Here is a 21,963-nt window from a genome sequence, read left to right as displayed (position 1 = left end):
CATATGGATTATAACCTCTCCAGGGGAGAAATTTGGTCTTACACTGCGCCTTAGGAGGTGGGAAGATACAGACAGGTAAAGAAGAGACTATACCATATTTCAAGCATGATCAATACGGTCAAAGGCAGAGTGTGTAACTGAGCAGGGAGTATTTTTGCTCAAGTGAGGAGGATGGTCTTCCTGGAGTAGAGGCTACAAAATGAGGAGCTGAGGAAGTAAGATAAGACAGAGGGGAGGGATCAGATTATGAAGAGACCTGAAAGACAGTAATTTTCTTAACGAACTTGTATAATTTTGTGAACAGGAAGACAGATTCCAAAATGCTATTTAAATCACTGATTTTTCTATAGTCATTGTAAAAATTTAAACATTACAAATAGTCAGTGTTAGTTTCTTAAGAAGTAAAGAAAGTCAAACAGAATTTAGACTTGACATTCAAGCAAAGTGAGAATTGCTGACAGTTTCTAAAGTGGAAGGTGACCTTGACACTAAGCATGTTCTAGGTATTCTGGATTCTCAAACGACCAAGTCATTGGCTATTATAAGTGGTCAGCTTTGCTCTTTATCATGAAGAAAGTTAAGTCCACAGGACCCTTCATGGCACAGATGTTGTGGAACAGGAGAGAATCTGTTCCACAGGCTCCTCCCTACCGAACTTTTATCCTGGTGACATAGCTCAGTCTCATAACCAGCCATGTCAAAGTGCCAGAAAGCATTCAGCTGATTGTTCCACTTTCTGCTTAAGGCCCTAGAGGAGTCAGGACAGAGCTCAGACTGAGAAACACCAGGCAACTTGGTACTTGTTCATTATTCCGAGTCTGGTGTCCCTACCTGAGGAAGCTGGCCTTCGCAAATACATCCTCTTCTGGCTCTAAAATTCTGTGGCCCAAATAAAACAACAGCCTATAAAACAAGGGCTTTAATAAATACATAAAATACAATTTTTAGTCACTCTTAGCAAGACTCGGAGAAGGCAATGGCTTAAGAGTCCACTAAGAGTTGGACACGACTGAGCGACTTCACTTTCACTTTTCATTTTCATGCATTGGAGAAGGAAATGGCAACCCACTCCAGTGTTCTTGCCTGGAGAATCCCAGGGACAAGGGAGCCTGGTGGGTTGCCATCTATGGGTTTGCACAGAGTCGGACACGACTGAAGCGACTTAGCAGCAGCAGCAAGACTATCTTTAAGTCTAAAGCACTCTATGTTCTAAAGAGAAACTAGAAAATAAGTAAAGAACCAAAGCTTCAAAACTGAAACTTTTAATGAGTAAAAGTTTGATGGGAAATAGAATACCCATAGTCTCAAAGTGCCTCCCCACAGGTAGTTATTAATTGCAAAGGGAATTGTAATAAATTTATAGTGGAGAAATCCGACAGACAGTTCCTTATCCAAAGTAAGTAAAACAAAAGGATATCCTTTTTTGTTCTGATACAATGCACTGAGAAGGATACAGCATCACTTCTGCAGTATTCTTGCCAAAATTATGTAATCTAAATTGTGAGGAAACATGAGAAAAACCCAAATTGAGGGACATTCTTGAAAACAAATGATTTGTACTCTTCAAAGAGAGCAAAACCATGAACAACAAAGAATGAGGAACTGTTCCAGATTTGAGGAGCTTTAGAGATATGACAGTTAAATGCAATGTACGGTCCTGGATTGGACCTTGAACTTGGGAAAAAATGTCTTTTGCTATAGAGTGGGACAATTGGTGAAATTTGAATAACAGCTGTAGATTATAATACCATGTTAATATTAATTTCCTGATTTTGAGACTTGTGCTGTGACAAAAAGATGTCACTCTTTTTAGCAAACACATGGAAACATTTGGGGTTAAAGGAGTATTAGGTCTCCAACTCACTCCCAGGGTTCAGGAAAAAAGTGTGTATGTATGTGTGTAGAGCAAGAGCGAGAGAGATTGATAAAACCAAATATGGCACCATGTTAACATTTGGAGAGGTAAAAGTATATGGAGAATCTTTATACTATTTTGCAACTTTTCTGTAAATCTGAAATTATTTCAAAATAATAAGTTTTTTTTAAAGAGAGGGAGAGAAAATCCCATTATCAGGATAGTGATCTGGATCTCTGGCTTTATATTATATTCGTCTCACTTCCTTTCATTCTTTATGTTAAGTTTTCTGATGATATTTTGAGAGACAAGATCCTTCAGTTGTATACTGTGATGAAAATGAGTCTTGCTGACAAGGTCCCACAAACAAAGCTGAGATGTAGGCTGTACCAACATATTACCCTATTGGCTGGACCTTTCCCTCCCTAGGTCACATACTGTTTGATCTGTGCCCCAGTTTCTCAGCAACTTACTCTGTGATTTCAGAGTAACAACTTCAGATAGGATAAATTAGGCCTTGATTTAGTCATCTACCTCACATGTTGCATTAAAATATAAATCAACATATTGTAACCATTGTGTTCAAGCCTTTAGTCCTTCCTACCATTTTAATCAACATAAGAGAGTAACTGAGGGTGGGAATTTTTAGCCAGGAGTTGGTGATAACCTAATAGGTAGGACTCTGGAAATTACACAGCTGGCAACCTCTCCGTTTAGTGTTGCACTGACCCTAATCTGGCAGTGCTATTTTTATACTTGGGGAATTTACTGGAGTTGGGACATTTCACCATTTTCCTAATTCTAAGTTCAGTATAATTGGAAAAGATGTTTTAAGTTTTTAAAGTTGAAGACATTTTAGTAAACCTCTGTTTATTTTTGCTTTTTTTTAATTGTGATAAAATATATAAAACATAAAATTTACCATCTTAACCATTTTTAAGTGTACAGTTCAGTAGTATTAAATATAGCCACACTGTTGTGCAACCATTGCCACCATCCAACCCCATAACTCTTTTCATCTTGTCAAACAAACTCTGTACTTATTAAACAACATCTCTCCAATTCTTACCTCCCCACAGATCCTGACAACCACCATACTACCTTCGGTCTTCATAATTTTTGACTACTCTAAGTACCTCATGTAAGTGAAATCAAATAGTTATCAGTCTTTTTCTGACTGGCTTATTTCACTTCCTTGTTGGCTCAGAGGTTAAAGCGTCTGCCCGCAATGCGAAAGACCTGGGTTCGATCCCTGGGTCAGGAAGATCCCCTGGAGAAGGAAATGGCAACCCACTCCAGTATTCTTGCCTGGAGAATCCCATGGATGGAGGAGCTTGGTGGGCTACAGTCCACGGGGCCGCAAAGAGTTGGACACGACTGAGCGACTTCACTTTCACTTTATTTCACTTAGCACAATGCCCTCAAGGTTCATCCATGTTGTAGCATACTGCAGAATTTCCTTCTTTTTAAGGCTGAACAATATTTCATTATATGTATATACCATGTTTTGCTTAATCATTCATTCACAGATGTACACTTGGGTTGCTTCCACATTTTAGCTATTGTGAATAATGTTGCTTTCAACATATATGTCCAAATATCTGTTTAAGTCTTTCTTTTGAATATTTATCCAGAAGCAGAATTTCTGGGTTATATGACAGTTCTGTTTTTAAGTTCACCTTTTACATTATGTTATGGCTTCCCTGGTGGTTCAGACAGTAAAGAATCTGCCTGCAATGCAGGAGACCTGGATTTGATCTCTGGGTTGGAAGATACCCTGGAGGAGGGCATGGCAACCACTCCAGTATTCTTGCCTGGAGAATTCCACGGACAGAGAAGCCTGGTGGACGACAGTCCATGGAGTCACAAAGAGTCGGACACGACTGAGCAACTAAGTACAGCACAGCCTGTGCTCTAAAAATTAAGCCACGGGGAAGCTTCTTTAAACTAAAAAATTCATAGGTTAATCCTAAAGAGTAAAGTCCTGGCTGAAGTCTGAATATTTACCCTGAAATACAGCTTGACTTATAATCCACACCATGTGGCAATTTGTTCTATAATAATAAAAGAAACTCTGATTTCCAAGTCATCTCTTACTGAAATTAGTTCCCTTTTATGTCATCTTCATAAAAGACATGTCATATATAGAACGTTTAAATACTTAATAATGCAATCTCACCTTTGCTTCTAATTCAGAATTCTCTCTTTGCAGCAGGTCATATGCTATTAAAAACTGGTCTCTGTCTTCTGCTGCGCCTGGAAGACTTTGAATTTCACGATAAAGGCATGTAAGTTCTGACTTTGATTTTTGCAATTCCTGATTAAGAAATGACAATATTTAGTAGAGCAAAACAAGGCTTGCCATAGAAAATGTATATTACTGCTAAAAAGGAAACTTTGAAATGATTCTGACAACTTTTTTGCTTTAAATATTTTAATTTATCCTCTGGCAGACAAATTCCTTTCTCTATCATAGTTAAAGAAAAGATTCCTTAAGTCAAAAATTAAGCATTCTTTTTCTAAATTTGTCTTTCTCTTTTAATCTTCTTCCTGCTAAAAAAACAAAAACAAAAACCACCCATAAATTTAACACGAGGAAGCTCAAAGAGCCAAGGCAAGCGAGCCCAAGAGAGAGCCCAAGGCTCCTTCTCATAGGGGGCCCAAGTCTGGGTACTGGGGTCTCTACTCAGAGCCTGGCAGTACAAGCTGCTACAGAATAAGGTAGTTCCAGAAGTTAGCAGCAACCGGCCCAGAGGGGGTTTCTATACAGGGACAACCCTAACAGGGCCAGGCTATGTAAGAAGTGGTGTTTGTTGGTCTTATTAAAGAGCTCTTCTCCACAGGTATCAGGGAACTGGACTCCATAGGGCCTGTAGGAGGCCAAGTCTAAGGCCCCAGCTCTGCACTAGGTGCCCAGGCAGTCCTGGACCAGTCATGGCTATGAAGGGTCACATGCCATTAGCATTCTTAATATCTATCATTTATAGGTTCAAAGACTGGGCTTCTATTTATCCCCACTTTATACACTTAAAGGAGTGTAGAGAGAAATTCTTCAGCAATTCCTGCATTAGTGATATTACCTGCTTTAAAATGTGCTCTTTTACTGTTACTTTTTTATAGGTCAGGTGCTATGTTGTTTACCCTTAACCTTATGACAACCCCATGAGGTAGGGTTATTGAAACTGAGGCTCAGAGAATGTAAGTGATCTGCCTAAATTTACATAGCCAGGACGTGATAAAGCTGGGATTCAAACTGACTGACTTCAAACACTGCTCTTGAGAACAAATTATGCTGTCTTCAGTTCAGTTCAGTTCAGTTCAGTCGCTCAGTTGTGACCGACTCTTTGCAACCCCATGAATCACAGCACGCCAGGCCTCCCTGTCCATCACCAACTCCCGGAGTTCACTCAAACTCATGTCCATCGAGTTGGTGATGCCATCCAGCCATCTCATTCTCTGTCGTCCCCCTTCTCCTCCCGCCCCCAATCCTTCCCAGCATCAGAGTCTTTTCCAGTGAGTCAACTCGTAGCATGAGGTGGCCAAAGTATTGGAGTTTCAGCTTTAGCATCAGTCCTTCCAGTGAACACCCAGGATTGATCTCCTTTAGAATGGACTGGTTGGATCTCCTTGCAGTCCAAGGGACTCTCAAGAGTCTTCTCCAGCACTACAGTTCAAAAGCATCAATTCTTCCGCAGTCAGCTTTCTTCACAGTCCAGCTCTCACATCCATACATGACCACTGGAAAAACCATAGCCTTGACTAGGCAGACTTTGGTTGGCAAAGTAATGTCTCTGCTTTTTAATATACTATCAAGGTTGGTCAAAACTTTCCTTCCAAGGAGCAAGCGTCTTTTAATTTCATGGCTGCAGTCAGCATCCGCAGTGATTTTGGAGCCCCCAAAAATAAAGTCTGACACTGTTTCCACGGTTTTTCCATCTATTTCCCATGAAGTGATGGGACCAGATACCATGATCTTAGTTTTCTGAATGTTGAGCTTCAAGCCAACCTTTTCACTCTCCTCTTTCACTTTCATCAAGAGGCTTTTTAGTTCCTCTTCACTTTCTGCCATAAGGGTGGTGCCATCTGCATATCTGAGGTTATTGATATTTCTCCCGGCAATCTTGATTCCAGCTTGTGCTTCTTCCAGCCCAGCGTTCCTCATGATGTACTCTGCATATAAGTTAAATAAGCAGGGTGACAATATACAACCTTGACGTACTCCTTTTCCTATTTGGAACCAGTCTGTTATTCCATGTCCAGTTCTAACTGTAGCTTCCTGACCTGCATACAGGTTATGCATATTCAGTGACTTAACTAGGGATTCCTCTAATCCTCTGATTTTTTTCCATATTCATGAGAGAAAACACTTTAGTTAGATGTAGATTTTTATTAAATTTCTGCATTGATTACATAGAATATGCAGCATTTGATTGGTGGATGACAGAGCCTGAAAGCCAGACTGTGGTATAGCTCCCTATAAAGGGAGCAGATAACATAAAATTTACTTTATGGTGCTTCCCAGGTGGTGCTACTCGTAAAGAACCTGCCTGCCAATGCAGGAGACATAAGAGAAACAGGTTCGATCCCTACGTTGGGAAGATCCCCTGGAGAAGGGCATGGTAATCCATTCCAGTATTCTTGCTGGAAAATCCCATGGACAGGGGAGCCTGGCAAGCTATAGTCCATAGGGTCGCAAAGAATCAGACACGACTGAAGCAACTTAGCACAAAGCATGCAATACTTGTTACTATTCCCGAAGGCTTGAGATCAGAAAGGGAGGAAAGTGTTGATGAGGAGAGAAGGTAGGGAGTAGCCATGCAAAACCATAGGAAGAGGGCAAGTGCTATCAGTGTCCTACCTCATTCCATGGAAAATTCCTATCGGTCATCAGCATGAGATTTAGGGCACTGTGCTTGCTCTCACCCACCCTGCAAACTGATTGCCATCATCCTCTGAATTAATGATCCAGACTTTCATAAACTCACTTCCAGGTCTCTCTTCCAAATATAGGCTGGTATGTCTCCTGATAGACCTTTCCAAGATGGTATGACCATCAGTTAAAAGGAGAGACAAGTCAGGGACTCTACAACCATCAAAATAATCAAATCCCTTCCACTTAAAGGACTCTTTTTGGCTAGTGCTGGAATTTAGTCTGGAGAAACAACAGTCACCCTATTATTCCTAATATAAATAATATTATATAGCTATAATTTATTTTAAAATAAAAATAAATAATATGAAATTCCTAAATTGCAAATGCAAAAAGAGGAAAATAACATCCTAAATGGCAAAATACCTCATTGTCAACTTCCAAAGCTCTCTGCTCAGTGTTAAGATTAGATGTCAACTGCTTTTTTCTTTCTCTCTCTTCTGACAACTCACTTTCAAATACTTCAATTTTTTCTTTGCTCATTTTCAATATCTGCAAAAAGTATTTTAGATAATTAATTCTATATATTCAATACAATAATCACGTATCTTATAAATTTTGATAATCCTTTTCTGCCTAACTTAATTATAAAGTCATATGGGGAGAGACAAACCTGGCAAAACTAGATCATGGTACCATAGCTCATAAGATGAGTTTTCTCTCTAAGCCTCTTTTTCTCAGCTGTAAAATGGAACTAATGCTTGTCCTACGTACATTATAGCCATAAGAGTAGGAGTCATCCTTACAATTTCAATATACTAGTTTATTCTAAATACAGTTTTAAAGGGCTCCTTCCTGAATGACTAATCCCGGAAGGTTTTCTATAACCACTTATCACCATCATAGGATGTAAATTTACCATTCTTTTTGCCTATTTTGGGGACTTCTCTTGTAGTTCAATTGGTAAAGAATCTGTCTGCAGTGAAGGAGACCAGTGTTTGATCCCTGGGTGGGGCAAATCTCCTGGAGAAGGAAATGGCAAACCACTCCAGTATCCTTGCCTGGAAAATCCCATGGACAGAGAAGCCCACCAGGGCTGTAGTCCACGGCATTGCAGAGTCAGGCACAACTAAGCAACTAACATTTCGTCTATTTTCAGTAATTCTTAAGCATCCTTATAGAGTCTGCCTCATCTATATCACAAAATGTAACTGAAAATGATCTTTTAATTTCTTACATCATTCAAATCTTGTACTTTCACTGTCTCTTGACCTTTCATACCGGTTTCTCATCTGTCTTCCTATCTGATAATTCAGGCTCCAAGAGGGAAATCTTAATCCAAATAAACTATCAGCTAAAATACATACGTATATTTGCTATTTTTTAAAAATGCTGAAAAGATAAGCTACATTTCTTAAGAATCTCTTCTGGAGGCTATAGCCTTGAAACCTCCCCTACCAGCAATTCCATCTTTTATCTGGTCTTGGATCCTTTAGAGAGTTGCTTTAAGATATATTTCAGTCCTTGCTCTGTTTGGCAGCTTAACCAAAGCGAACAAGCACTATTAGAAAAACATACTACAGAATCCTGATGATTCTGAATTAATCAAGTTGATAATTTACCTTATTTTTTTTAAACTTTTTTTTTCGTCAAAACTTTAAACTTTTTATTTTGTATTGGGGTATAGCCAATTAACAATGTTGTGGTAGTTTCAAGTGAACAGTGAAGGGACTCAGCCATACATATGCTGCTACTGCTGCTAAGTCACTTCAGTCATGTCCGACTCTGTGTGACCCCATAGACGGAAGCCCACCAGGCTCCCCTGTCCCTGGGATTCTCCAGGCAAGAACACTGGAGTGGGTTGCCATTTCCTTCTCCAAGCCATACATATACATGTACCCATTTTCCCCCTAACCCTTCTCCCATCCAGGATGTCACATAACATTGAGCAGAATTCCATGTGCTATACAACAGGTCCTTGCTGGTCATCCATTTTGAGTTACTGGCAAGCCACTCCAGTACTCTTGCCTAGAAAATCCCATGGATGGAGGAGCCTGGTAGGCTGCAGTCCGTGGGGTTGCTAAGGGTCGGACACGACTGAGCGAGTTCACTTCCACTTTTCACTTTCACACATTGGAGAAGGAAATGGCAATCCACTCCAGTGTTCTTGCTGGGAGAATCCCAGGGACGGGGGAGCCCGGTGGGCTTCCATCTATGGGGTCACACAGAGTTGGACACGACTGAAGTGACTTAGCAGCAGCAGCAGTGTGTACATGACCTTCCCAAACTCCCTAATTATTCCTTGTTAGTGCTGACTGGCCCAGTAATAAAATTAAATGCAAAGGAGGTTTATGAGTATTTAGATGTAATTTAGAAACAGGAGACATCAACATTGATATTACTTTTTACTGTTATTCAGAATTAGGTTTCAACAGAAACTTCAACTTGAACTTTCTAACTCAGAGATAAAAATATTCCTTTGTTAGGTTGAAGAAAGGAAATAATTGACTTTTATCTAATCAAATTTGGGGGAAAGTATTCTAGCGTTTGCTTATATTCCCAGGTTCATAACTTACTGCAAGACTGTATTAACTTAACCTACGGATTAAAAAAAATAAATCCATTAGTTTAGTAAAGTTGGTTCTCAATAATTTATCTTCCTCATGTTAAATATCAATGAAATAGAAATATTAATAGAAATTCCACATTGATAAGTTGGGAAAAATGGGGAATGCTACTGGAAAAACGGATGCTGAAACCTAAGTGTAGCTTTGACCTATCCTCCTACCTAGTTGTGTGGACAAAAGACCTACTAATATGTTGACTTCCTAGCAGAAATGCACAAGGATACAGGGAAGAAAATATTTTACCCCCAGGTCAGCTTCTTCCTGTTCATCAGCTGCCATCTGCACTGATTAACATTTCTGCACATCCACACATGACATGCTGATGCATTCAACACTCAAGAGTCTGCTTAGCCCGGCCCATACACCACCTGAGATGACCAAGTGCCACGTGCAGAAAATGTTTTCAACTCTTAAAAATGAACTTTTGTGCCCATTTCTTTTGTGTTTTCTCTATACAAGAATGCCATGTACTTAAATGCTGTAACTTCCGAGAGAGCTTTTCAAAAGGACATATACTTGAAATTTACCATAATTTGTGGCATACTAAATACAGCCATACATTTAGGTGATTTATGTATTTCATGAGACTGATGATCAAAGTTTAAAGCAGAAAAACACAGGAAAGGGGCCACAATACTGTGAGAAATAAGCAATGGACATAGCGATCTCTAGGCAACTGAAGGGAGCCTATCTCACCTGTCAGCCAGCAGTAAGCAAAGAGGAGAATGAACAGACTTCTAGGGGATCGCCTCACTGGCATGGGGTAGCTGCCAACAACTCTGGAGAACAGTGTAACAGCTCAGAATCTTCCACTTGCAGTGTTCTACTATCTGAAGGGTGGGGGCCATCTAACACTCTGAGCCAAATTGTGCCTCTCAGGCACTGCATGACAAGAGTGACTGCTATCCTCCACCCTCCACCCCCAGCACGTGCTTGTGTCACGCTGTCCTCTCTCATGGGTACAGTCAAAGGAGATGGCGGATGCAGGCCCTGCAGAGAATAAAATGCTGCTGGGTCATCACCTCCAGAGAGGGACATGCTCAGTGCTGGGTGTGCTGTAGACCCCGTGAATTATAATATGCTCCCTCTATGAATCCTCACGAGAGTTGGTATGATGTAGAAAATGGTCTCTAAGACCAGACAGACCTGGATCAATTCCTGGTTGTGCCTCTTTACTTTATCAAGTTCCTCTACTCAAGTATGAAACAGAACATACCTACTTACCTCGGGGAGGGTTGTTATAAGAATTACATAAAGTTATGTTAGTAAAACAAGATCACGCATATGACCGATGATAAATACATCATGACTACTTTTTATTCCTGCCAGATACCTAGCATTTCTTCCATTTTAAGCATCTTCTGGGACCTCCCTGGTGGTCCAGTGGCTAACACTTTATGCTCCCAATGCAGGGGGCCAGATTTAGTACCTGGTCAGGGAACTAGATCCCACATACTGGAAGTAAGAGTTCACATGCTGCAACTAAGCATTTTCTTTGAGAACATGCATACTAGCAGCACTAAGACAGCCTATTTAGTGGTAAATCTGTCTGCATGTAAAAATGGATAAAGACTATAGTAACACATGGAGGAGTCTGTTTGATTTAAGGGAGTGGTTTTCTAAATTATTTGTCCTTTTGAAGTTATAGGGCTTCCCACTTCCTTTTATCTTCAGAAGAATTCTTATGGAGAAACTGCAGAGTGCCCACAAATGGAGGCGCTGGCTGATGCAGAGGTAGAAGACCTAGAGATTTACACCTATGAATAGCAAGAATCTCTGAAACACAGTTTGGAAACTATAGTGGAAAAAAAAATGAGCTTTGTAGTCAGCTGAAATCTGAAATCTTGACTTCCACATTTCTGCAACTGTGATCTTGGTTTCCTCATTGGTAAAGCAAGGTGAACAATAGGCCTGCTAACCTTAAATGAATTATGTCAACCCCCTACCCCCAGTGAAGTCACTGAAACATCATAGGTACTCAAATATTAGTTTCTATCCTTTTATTTACTTTTTGTAGGACACAGAAAATAAAGCAGCTAGAGGTCAGGATAACTGCATGAGACATTGAGTACCTGGCATCTTCCCTGGCAGCTCAGCTGGTAAAGAATCTGCCTGCAATGCAGGAGACCCCAGTTTGATTCCTGGGTTAGGAAGATCCCCTGGAGAAAGGATAGGCTACCCACTCCAGTATACTTGGGCTTCTCTGCTGGCTCAGACAGTAAAGAATCCACCTGTAATGCAGGAGACCTGAGTTCCGTCCCTGGGCTGAGAAGATCCCCTGGAGAAGGGAAAGGCTAGTCATTCCAGTATTCTTTCCTGGAGACTTCCATAGATAGAGGAGCCTGGCAGGCTACAGTTCATGGGGTTGCAAAGAGTCAGATATGACTGAGGAACTTTCACTTTCCCAAGACCTGTCTGAAAGCTAAAGATCCATGACAAGGAAAGCATGGCACGAGGTCAAAATCTGGAAATGAGCTCAAGGAAAAGTGCTGCTATTCTCTACCTACAGATTACAGTACTCAGTTCACTTCATTCCCGTGATAAGAAAGACCCTTGAGTTAATACTTATTGATATCCATCCAGCTACTAAACATAATCAAGGAAGTTTGAGGGTTTTTTCTTCATGAAAGATTAAGAGAGAACTTTGAAAGCAAAAGTCTATTTATAGTTACATCCTCTTTCCTCAGGAAATGACTTTAAAAATCATTTAAGTATAATTGACTACTTATTTCTTAAGTAACTTCTTTAAGTTTAGAGACCTTCTACTTTATAGAGAAGAAGCATTTACTTACAGTGTTCCTCAGTGCCCCTTTCCAGCTGGTTTTATGTGGAATGAAGTAGGTGAGAGGATCACTGAGAGTCAATATAAAGCTTCATTATTTTAGAAACCCACACATATTTCAAGCCTTAATGACAAGGAAAGAAAACTGGTTTCTATCACAGCCTAGACAATTGAGATTAGACAGAAAAAATTTTCCAATACTTTAGGGAGAAAAACTGTATGATCTTCTTTTTGGAACATCTTTAAAAATAAGATAGATTCTCATCTATCCAGAATGTCATAGACAATGTCTATCATAGAGGAAGGTAGATTAACCAATTATTCTACAAGGGTCTTCTCTATTGTCAAGAATTCTATAATACAGAGGGCCACAAGGTATCACATCTCACTTCAAGAAAGAACATGCCACGTTCTTTCCAGGCAGCCTCCAGTGAATGACTGAGCGTAGTGAGAATAATAAAGCCTGGCCATTTCTGGCCAGTGTGTATCCTCTACAGTTTATTATTGTGCCAAAGTCCCCTGTTGGCCTGGGTTAGACTTCTCAGGGCTGCAATATAGTCTTAGGCTCTTCTTAACCGATTTGCTTCTTTTTCTCTTTTCTTGAACAGATGTGAGAACTATATTATGACCTGCCTGCCCATGTCTACTCCTTCCTTTTATGCTTCACAGGTATCACCCCTGTGAAGGACAACTCTTTTAATTCTAAGTTCATCTTGGTGTTGCTTCCTGGAGCAGCCTCCTTCAGGTTGATTTATGAATGACAGAACAAGGAATGGGCCACAAACATGGTCACCATTAAAAACAAAAGAAAATGATGATTTTATTAAAGACTTAAATATAAATACCCAGCAAGCTCAGTGAGCTGCAAGAGGGATACACTCAAAGAGACCCACACTGAGACACAAGTAGAATCAAACTATTAAAAGACAAAGACAGAAATAATCTTGAAAGCACAGCAAGACAGAAGTGACTCATCATATACAATGGATCCTCAATGAGATTATCAGCAGATTTCTCATTAGAAGTTTTAGTGACCAGAAGGCAGCAGGCTGATACATTCAAAATGTTGAAAGAAAAAAACCTGTCAACGAAGAATCCTATATCCAGCAAAACTGTCTTTTCAAGTGTGAGGAAGAAATGAAGACATTCACAGATCAACAAAAGTTGAGAGACTTTGCTACCACTAGACCTGCTCTACGAGAAAGCCTAAAGGGACTTATATAGAGTGAAATCAAAGGATACCAGACAGTCACTCAAAGCCATATGAAAACATAAAGATCTCAGTAAAGGTAAATATATGCGCAATTATAAAAGCTAATATTATTGTAACAATGGCTTGAAACTCCACTTTTTGTTTTTTACATGATTTAAAAGATTAATACATCATATTAAAATTATATATGCTATGACACTGATGAAATTTGAAGACATCATGCTAACTGAAATAAGAAAGTCACAAAAAAACAAACACTGTATGATTCCAATTAAATGAGGTACTCAGAGTAGTCAAAACCATAGAGAAAGAAAGTAGAATGGTGGTTGCCAAGGCTGGGAGGGAAGGGAAAAATGAGGAGTATTAGGGAAATTAAATAAACAGTCTTGTTTAGGCTTCAGAGACAAAGCAGAGAAGGCCTCTGACCTTGCTTCTAACCTGCCTGGACACTGCCCTGACTGGGAGTGACTGCCTGCTGTGAGTGCAAAACTTGCAGCACCATAGATAAGATGGGGGAAGAATCTTGAGATTGTTGAGCCCCTGAAGGGGGCCTGGCTAACCAAGCCCCAGGCTTCAGTTCAGTTCAGTTCAGTCGCTCAGTCATGTCCAACTCTTTGAGACCCCATGGACTGCAGCATGCCAGGCTTCCCTGTCCATCACCAACTCTTGGAGCTGACTCAAACTCATGTTCATTAAGTCAATGATGCCATCCAACCATCTCATCCCAGGCTTAGCAACATTTCAAGTTTTACAAAACAAAACAAACAGCATTAACAGGAAACCAGGCTTGCAATTTGGTCACAGATTTATGATGATACCAATTTGCATCCGTCCTGGGATTATAAGTGGGAACCCTGAACTGCAATCTCTGAAGTCTCACCCACGGAGCCAACATGCTGCCTGGGACCCTTTCTCAACTGGGACTCCAGAAGTGTTGTGACATGGGACTTCCCAGCGCTGTTTAAGCCTAGATGTTGGTCAAACCTGATTTGGTGATGTATTCTCTGCTCTTTCTATTTCTCATTTTTGTTAATGTTAGTATGTTGAAAGTAAGCTAGATAATTCTCTAACATATATCTGTATTATTTATTTGTATATAACGAGTGGCCTATTTTGTTAACAAATCCTTTGAATATGAAACGAAAGTGAAAACTTTTGGCAAAAAAGGAGTTACTGTTTAATGGGTATAGAGGTTCAGTTTTGCAAGATGAAGAAAGATCTAGAGGTGGATGATGGTGAAGGGTGAAAAGCAATATGAAGGTGCTTAATATCACTGAACTGTACACTTAAAAATCGTTAACAAAGTAAAATTTCTGTTATATGTACTCTACTACAGTAAATAAAAAAATAGAAAAAAAAATAAGTAAAACAAAGACTTTTGCAGACAAACAAAATCAGAAAGTTTATCACTATATTTGCACTAGAAGAAATGTAAATCAATGTTCTTTGGGCTGAAGAAGTACGGTACCAGATGGAAATGTGGACCTGTGCAAGGTAATGATGAGCTCAAGAAATGGCCAACAAGCATAAGAAAATACACTCAGTATCATTAGTCAATCAGGAAATGCAAATCAAAACTATACTGAGATATTACTTCATACCATTAAGATGGCTATAATAAAAGAGACAAAATGTAACAAGTGTTGGTAAGACATGGAGAAACTGGAACACTCCTACACGGCTGATGGGAATGTTAGATAGTACAACTGCTTTGGAAAATAGTCTGGCAGTTCTACAAAAAGTTAAATATAGAATTAATATATGATGCAGCATTTCCACTCCTATGTACATACTGAAGAAAAATGAAAACTTGCTCACACAAAAATTTGTACATGAATGTTCATACCAGCATTATTCATCACAAAGTGGAAGACAATCTGACAGTTTCTTATAAAATTAAACATGCACTTGCTCTGTGATTCAGTTATTCCACCGTTAGGTATTTATCTAAGAGGGAAAAAAAAACAGACTGGTATGTGAATATTAGTAGCAGCTTTTTCATAATAGCTGAAAACAACTTGATTAATCTATTAACCAGTGGCTAGATAAACAATGCATAGTATATCTATATACAGGAATATTACTCAGCAGCTTAAAAATGAACTAGACACAGGAAACAACATGGATAAATCTCAAAAGCAATATTATATTAATAAGTGAAAGAAGCCAAACACAAGAGTATATACTAGATGATTCTGTTTATTTAAAATTCTAGAAAGGGTATGGTCATAGAAAGTGGTGGAGTGGGCAGCACTGATAGCAAAAGGTGAGGGAACATTTTAGGTTAACGAATATGTTATTTTCTTGATTGCAATGGTTGTGGTTGTACAGATGTATGCCTTTGTCAAAGCTCATTGAACTCAACTCTTAAAATATGTATGTTTATACTATATTAAATATTTAGTGAAATTAATTTTATAAAAGAAACAAATAAGTTTTAAACATTTGAAAAATGCTCAATCTCACTACCACTAGATGACTGAAATGAAAACTACACTGAGATACCCATTCGCATTTGGTAAAGATTTCATAAACATTTGCATGTTTACTAAATGTAAATATTTGACAATATATTCAGTTAGTGAATCTTTGGGAAACTGTCCTTCTCATCCACTGCTGAGGGAAAAGGAAAATGATGCAATTTCCACTGAACAGTATCTAGCAACATTGACCAAAATTACTGATGCACCTACTCTCTAACCTTATAATCCCATTTTTTGAGACTCTATCCTACAGAAACACCTGTATAAATATGCAGAAGACTAGAAATAACTCGAGTGCCCATCAACAGGAGACTGGTTAAATAAATTATAGTACATCCACACAACAGAATGCTAGCTGCTCTAAACAATGAGGGAGATCTCTTTGTGTGATATGGAAGGATCTCCAGAGGCATTTTAGTGAAAAAAGAAAGAAAAAAAAAAGGAAAGGAGGAAATCTGAATAAATATTCAAAATGCTTCTATATGAATAAAGATATGTATATGTTTATTCATATAGAAGGATAAATAAGAAGTTCATTAAGTCAACTTTAAATCAGAGTGCCACCATTCTGGGTTGCCTGGGAGAAATTCTGGTAAACAGTCCTGAAGTCTTGCCTGAAAATTCGTTCTTCCCTTCCTCCCTCCTTTTCTTTCCTCCCTACACCACCCTCCTTCCTTCATTCTTTTCTTCCTCCACCTTCTTTCCTTCCTACCTTTTCTCCTTTCCTTCCTTCCTACAGAATGCATTATTACCTGGGAAAGAGTTTTGGAAGACAAGAAGAACACTGGCTCCTTGGATAGGGCGTCAAGAAATCCGCTGGCTATAATTTCCTTGATACCGAGGAGGTTGCGGGGGGGTATAGGGCCCAGGGAGTTACAGTAAAAAAGACAAGTTCCGGTGAAGGAGATCCCTCAGCAACAAGGAACGTTACTCATCTTAGGTGTACAAGAGAAAAGGCTGCAGCAAAACCACCTCTTTTTGAGCTGAAAGTCTGAAACCACCTCTCTATGATACACTGGCTCTTGCTACAATCTGCCTTGTGTTTGATCATTTTGCCCACCACTTCAGAGGCTGACTGTGCTGAAAAGACTAGAAGCTGTACATACTGGAGCCTAAACCATATTTTAGTTCTCTCTGATATGTGGTTCCCACCACCCACTCCCCTACCACTGGTTGATTCTATAAAGCAACTTCATTTTGATGATTAAAAATGCCCATATTGGTTGTATTTTTGTAAGATTCTTTTTTCTTTAACGAAACCCATTATATTTTTCATATTAATCATTCCCTGTGGGGAGGAAGCAAACAGAAACATATCCTATCCTCTGGACTCAAATTTCTTTCTCCACACTCTGGCAAGGCAATAGGAAAGGGCAGGCAATGAAAGAGTAGCGCGTGCTCAGCACCCAGTGCTCTGGTGCACTCTGTAAAATGCAGCTCGCTTCAAAATGAGAAGTCAGAAATAACAGAACTTTAATACCTCTACTTTCTGTTCAGGACCCACAGTTTTTCCAGGAGAGTGGTTTCCAAGATGCTTATTCTGTTGAGCTTCACACGTTCCTCTTTTAAGTCGTTCAACCTGAAATACAAAAGCATTTTAAATACACAGTGAGGGGGTTGCTTTATTTTAAAAATATATAGGTTATACATGAATACATTCTTGTGTGAAAAATTTAAACAACATATAGGTATATAGAGTAAAAAGTGATCTTTTCCTTCACATAACTTTGTGCCACAATTTCATTTCCCTTTCCAGAAGTAACAATGTCTGGGATGTACCCTTCCTGAACTTTATCTCACGTGTATGTATGTGTGTTGCTGTTGTTCAGCCACCCAGTCATGTCCATATATATATATATTTGGAGGGGGGTGGTTTCCCTGGTAGCTCAGATGATAAAGAATCTGCCTGTAATGTAGGACACCCAGGTTCAATCCCTGGGTTGGGAAGATCTCCTGGAGAAGGGAATGGCTACTCACTCAAGCATTCTTGTCTGGAGAATTCTATGGACAGAGGAGCCTGATAGGCTGCAGTCCATGGGGTTGAGAAAGAGATGGACATGACTGAGCAAACATATGTAAATATATATATATATATATATATAAAATACACAAACATATTTAAAATACATTGAATATATTTTATCATTATTATATGTACAAATTTATAGATTTTGACAACTTGAACAGTGTTTATTTATTCTTATGATTGCATTTTAAAATTATGATAAAATATACATAACACAAAATTTACCATTTTAACTGTTTTTAAGCATATAGTTGAGAAGCACTAAGCATATTCACATTATTATGTAACCATCACCACCATCCATCTCCAGAATTCTTCTCATCTTGCAAAACTGAAACTCTAATCATTAAGCAATAAGTCCTCATCCTGCCCTTCCCCACAGCCTCTAGAAACCACTATTCTACTTTCTATCTCTGTGATTTTTGACTACTTTAGGTACCTCATATAAATGGAATTATGCACTATTTGTCTTTGTGTGACTTGTTTAAGTAGCATAATGGCTTCAAGTTTCACCTATGTTGTAATAAATGTTAAAATTTCTTTTTAAGGCCCTATTGTATATATATATATATACACCCACACATATACACTATACTTTGTTTATCCATTCATCTGTCAATGGATACTTGAGTTGCTTCAACTTTTTGGCTATGAATATGAGTGAATAAATCTCTGTTCAAGTGCCTGCTTTCAATTCTTTTGGGTATATAACCAGAAGCAGAACTGCTGGTGACTCTATGTTTACTTTTTAAAGGGAGTACATACTGTTTTCGAGGGTGTCTGTACCATTTTACATTCTTAACAACAACATACAAAGGGTTCTAATTTCTCAACATCCTCATCAACATTTGTTATTTTTTTATTGTTTTGATAATAGCCATCCTAATGAATAACTACGCATTCTTGCAACAGAATTTCTTAAACACTCAGAGTGTGTGCCAAGCGTTGTATTAGATCCTAGAGATACGATTGTGAAATGAATAGAACTAAAATTGAAGTGACATATAGTGTATCTAGAACCTGGAAGTGCATATTAAAAATGATTCAATAACATAATACAACTAAGTGTTTGGTATTAACAAACTTTAACTTTGGTAAATGTGAAAAGTATAAACTATTATCTAAATCCTTATTAAAAAGAAAAGATTCTATTGAAGCACAATAGCAATAACATTACTGTTCAGCATATGCAGCTAACATGTATGAAGCAGAAATAGTGATACAAAGCGTCCAGGTCAAAGTATAGCAACTACTTGCCATATTATAGCCACCAGCATCAGACTTCACGAATGACCAATGGACGATGTATTATCCATCTAGGCTGCTCTAACTGTTGTTAGTCTATACACATTTAAATTAGCTCTAGGAACAAATTTAATTAAACAACTTACCTCTTCTCCAAGTACTTTTTTTTCTGAGTCAAGTGATCGAACCCGATTTCTTAGAGCCAGAATTTCCTCGTCCAGTCTCTGATTATGTTCCTTTGCTTTCTGTGGGTCAATTGAGTCTAAAACAAAGAAAATGCAAATTGATTCAACTGGACTGAAGTTTTTTCAAATTAATTAATTTATGTTTGGCTGCACTAGGTCTTTGATGTTGTACGTGGTATTTCTCTAGCTGCTGAGTGGGTGCTACTCTTCGCTGAGGTGTGCAGGCTTCTCAGTGCAGTGGCTTCTCTTGGGAAGCACAGCCTCAGTAGTTGTGGCACACGGGCTTAGATGGCCCACGGCATGTGCAATCCTCCTGGACCAGGGATCCAGCCTGTGTTCCCTGTATTGGCAGGTAGACTCTTAACTACTGGACAACCAAGGAAGTCCATGGATTGAAGTTTTAATTTGGGGGCATTAAGTCTAAAAACTGAGGAAGTGCTATTTCCTGCTGTTCTTGTCAGTTCTACCATGTCTCTGCACATGTGATTCTCTGCAAAGAAGAGCTGCTAGATTCTCAAGTCCAGCCCTAGAATGTTGTACCAACTCATGAAACAGAACAGAATGTTTTTTCAATTCTCATGCTAGTCTAACGAGTTGGAGTTTTTCAGAGTAGTGTTTCCAGCAATAGAGGTTCTTCCAGGACCTGGAATTTTAAAACAATTGAACCTGCCTTCTAAAACCTAAATGACCAAGAAAATCATCTTCCTAGGCTCCTGTGGTCCCATCTTTCTTACATGTGTGTATGCTCAGTCACTTCAGTCATGTCCAACTCTTTGTGACCCTATGGACTATAGCCAGCTAGGCTCCTCTGTCCATGGGATTCTCTAGACAAGAATACTGAAGTGGGTTGCCACGCCCTCCTCCAGGGGATCTTCCCAGCCTAGGGACTGAACCCACAGCTTTTATGTCTCCTGCATTGGCAGGTGGGTTCTTTACCACAAGCACCACCTGGGAAGTCTCTCTTACACACTTCATGTATTCCTTGGTACTGCTCTTGCACTTGTTAACAGTAGGACCCCCATAGACAGCTGATGCACTGAGCTAGGAGCAGTGAACAGACAGACTGTCCAAGTGAAATCAGATTAATTCATCAAAATCATCTTTCTCTTGGAGCACCTCTGCCTGTAGGCCACTCTTACCTCAGCACCTCATGTTGAGATGTGCTCTTTCTAGCACTCATCAAAGTTTCAATAGTATAAACTTTTTGCTGGTAATTTTCTTGGATCAGCAGCTGTTTCTTTTTTTCACTTATGTTTCTCCTGTTTTTCTTTTGCTGCTGTAAAGTTTCCTTTGTCTTCCTTCTTCATTGCCTATTTGGTTTTTAACTTGTATTAATTTTTTCCTTCTTCACTTTTTCGTTTCCCTTGCTACCCCCTTTTTCTCCTTAGCATGTGAATTTTTAACTTGAAAAATGCTGAAAACACGCCAAAAAGGAAAAAAAAATTCACAATCCATATACATATATGGAAGGCAAGATTTGTTCTAACTTTTGCATATACAGTTTAAAAAAATTTGAACCATGCTACACAACACTGTCTGCAAATTTACCACCTGTGAATACATCATGGATATCTTTACAGGATAGTATACCTAAAGTCATTTTCCATTTCTTATTTGGAACTATTTTTTAATTGAGGTAGAATTTATATACAATATAGCAAACATATTTTAAATGTTCAGTTTAATGAATTTTGAAAATTTTATATACTTGTGAACTTGCCTTCAAAAAGATACAGAACATTTTCATCAAACCATAATATATCCTCAAATCCTTTTCAGTCAGTTCTCCACTCCCACCCACCCCTACAGCCACTTTCTGACTTCTATCACAGAGACTATTAATAGTTTTGCTCATTCTCGGTTTTCATATAAATTAAATCTTACCATACACACATGTTTGTTTCAGGCTACTTTCACTCAATATATACAGTATTTGGGGGAATTCACCTGTATTTTATTGATAATTTGTTACTTTTGAGTTCATCTTATTAATATACCATGATTTGTTAATGCAGTACCTCATTTTATTCTGCATAGTAAGCCACTGTCCAAATTGCCATTTCAGTGTCACTTTCCCCCTACTGATGAAGATTTAGGTTTGCTGCCAATACTTATGCTTGTAAACAATTATACAAGGATTTTCCTTGTTCATCAGTCTCTAAGTCCTTATGACATTATTTCCAAAAAAATAAATCCCTAGAAAGAAATGACACAGTTGGATCAGAAGACATGCGCATTTAAAAAAATTGACAGATCCTGTCAAATTATTCTTCAGAAAGATTGTACAAAGCTACATTTTCACAATAGTATTGTCTATTTCTCTATACTATATATTACCAGTATTTTTAATTTTCACAAATCTTAAAAATACAGTTCTACATAGGTCAGTAAATTAATACTGTTCTGCTTATCATAAGTGGAATATAGGCTTTTTGTTTTTTAAAACATCAAGCTAGGGCTTCCCTGGTGGCTCACTGGTAAAGAATACGCCTGCCAACGCAAGAGACATGAATTCTATCCCTGATCCAGGAAAATCCCACATGCTGCAGAGCAACTAGGCCCAAGCACCACAACTATTGAGCCTGTGCTCTATTGCCTGGGAGCGGCAACTACTGAATCCCAGGTACCCTAAAGCCCATGCTCTGCAAGGAGAAGCACACAATCAGAAGCCCACGCA

The 21,963-nt window shown here is 38.8% G+C and overlaps 1 protein-coding gene across 3 annotated transcripts in view; it reads right to left on the bottom strand.

Moving 5' to 3' along the window:
- Positions 1-21,963, bottom strand: part of CCDC30 (coiled-coil domain containing 30) — a 117,080-nt gene that overhangs the window by 52,077 nt on the left and 43,040 nt on the right. For all 3 annotated transcript variants that reach the window (XM_055403753.2, XM_055403754.2, XM_088835196.1), the window contains exons 8-11: positions 19,248-19,363; positions 17,311-17,409; positions 7,152-7,277; positions 4,035-4,172 (exon numbers count right to left, since the gene is read on the bottom strand). In XM_055403753.2, coding sequence (XP_055259728.2) covers positions 4,035-4,172; positions 7,152-7,277; positions 17,311-17,409; positions 19,248-19,363 — 479 coding nt within the window. The remainder of the gene's footprint in view (positions 1-4,034; positions 4,173-7,151; positions 7,278-17,310; positions 17,410-19,247; positions 19,364-21,963) is intronic.

Source organism: Moschus berezovskii, chromosome 4, assembly GCF_049115385.1.
Source record: "Moschus berezovskii isolate FMDL1 chromosome 4, NW_MosBer_1.0, whole genome shotgun sequence".
Taxonomy (NCBI): domain Eukaryota; kingdom Metazoa; phylum Chordata; class Mammalia; order Artiodactyla; family Moschidae; genus Moschus; species Moschus berezovskii.
This window is presented reverse-complemented; position numbering and strand designations above follow the sequence as displayed.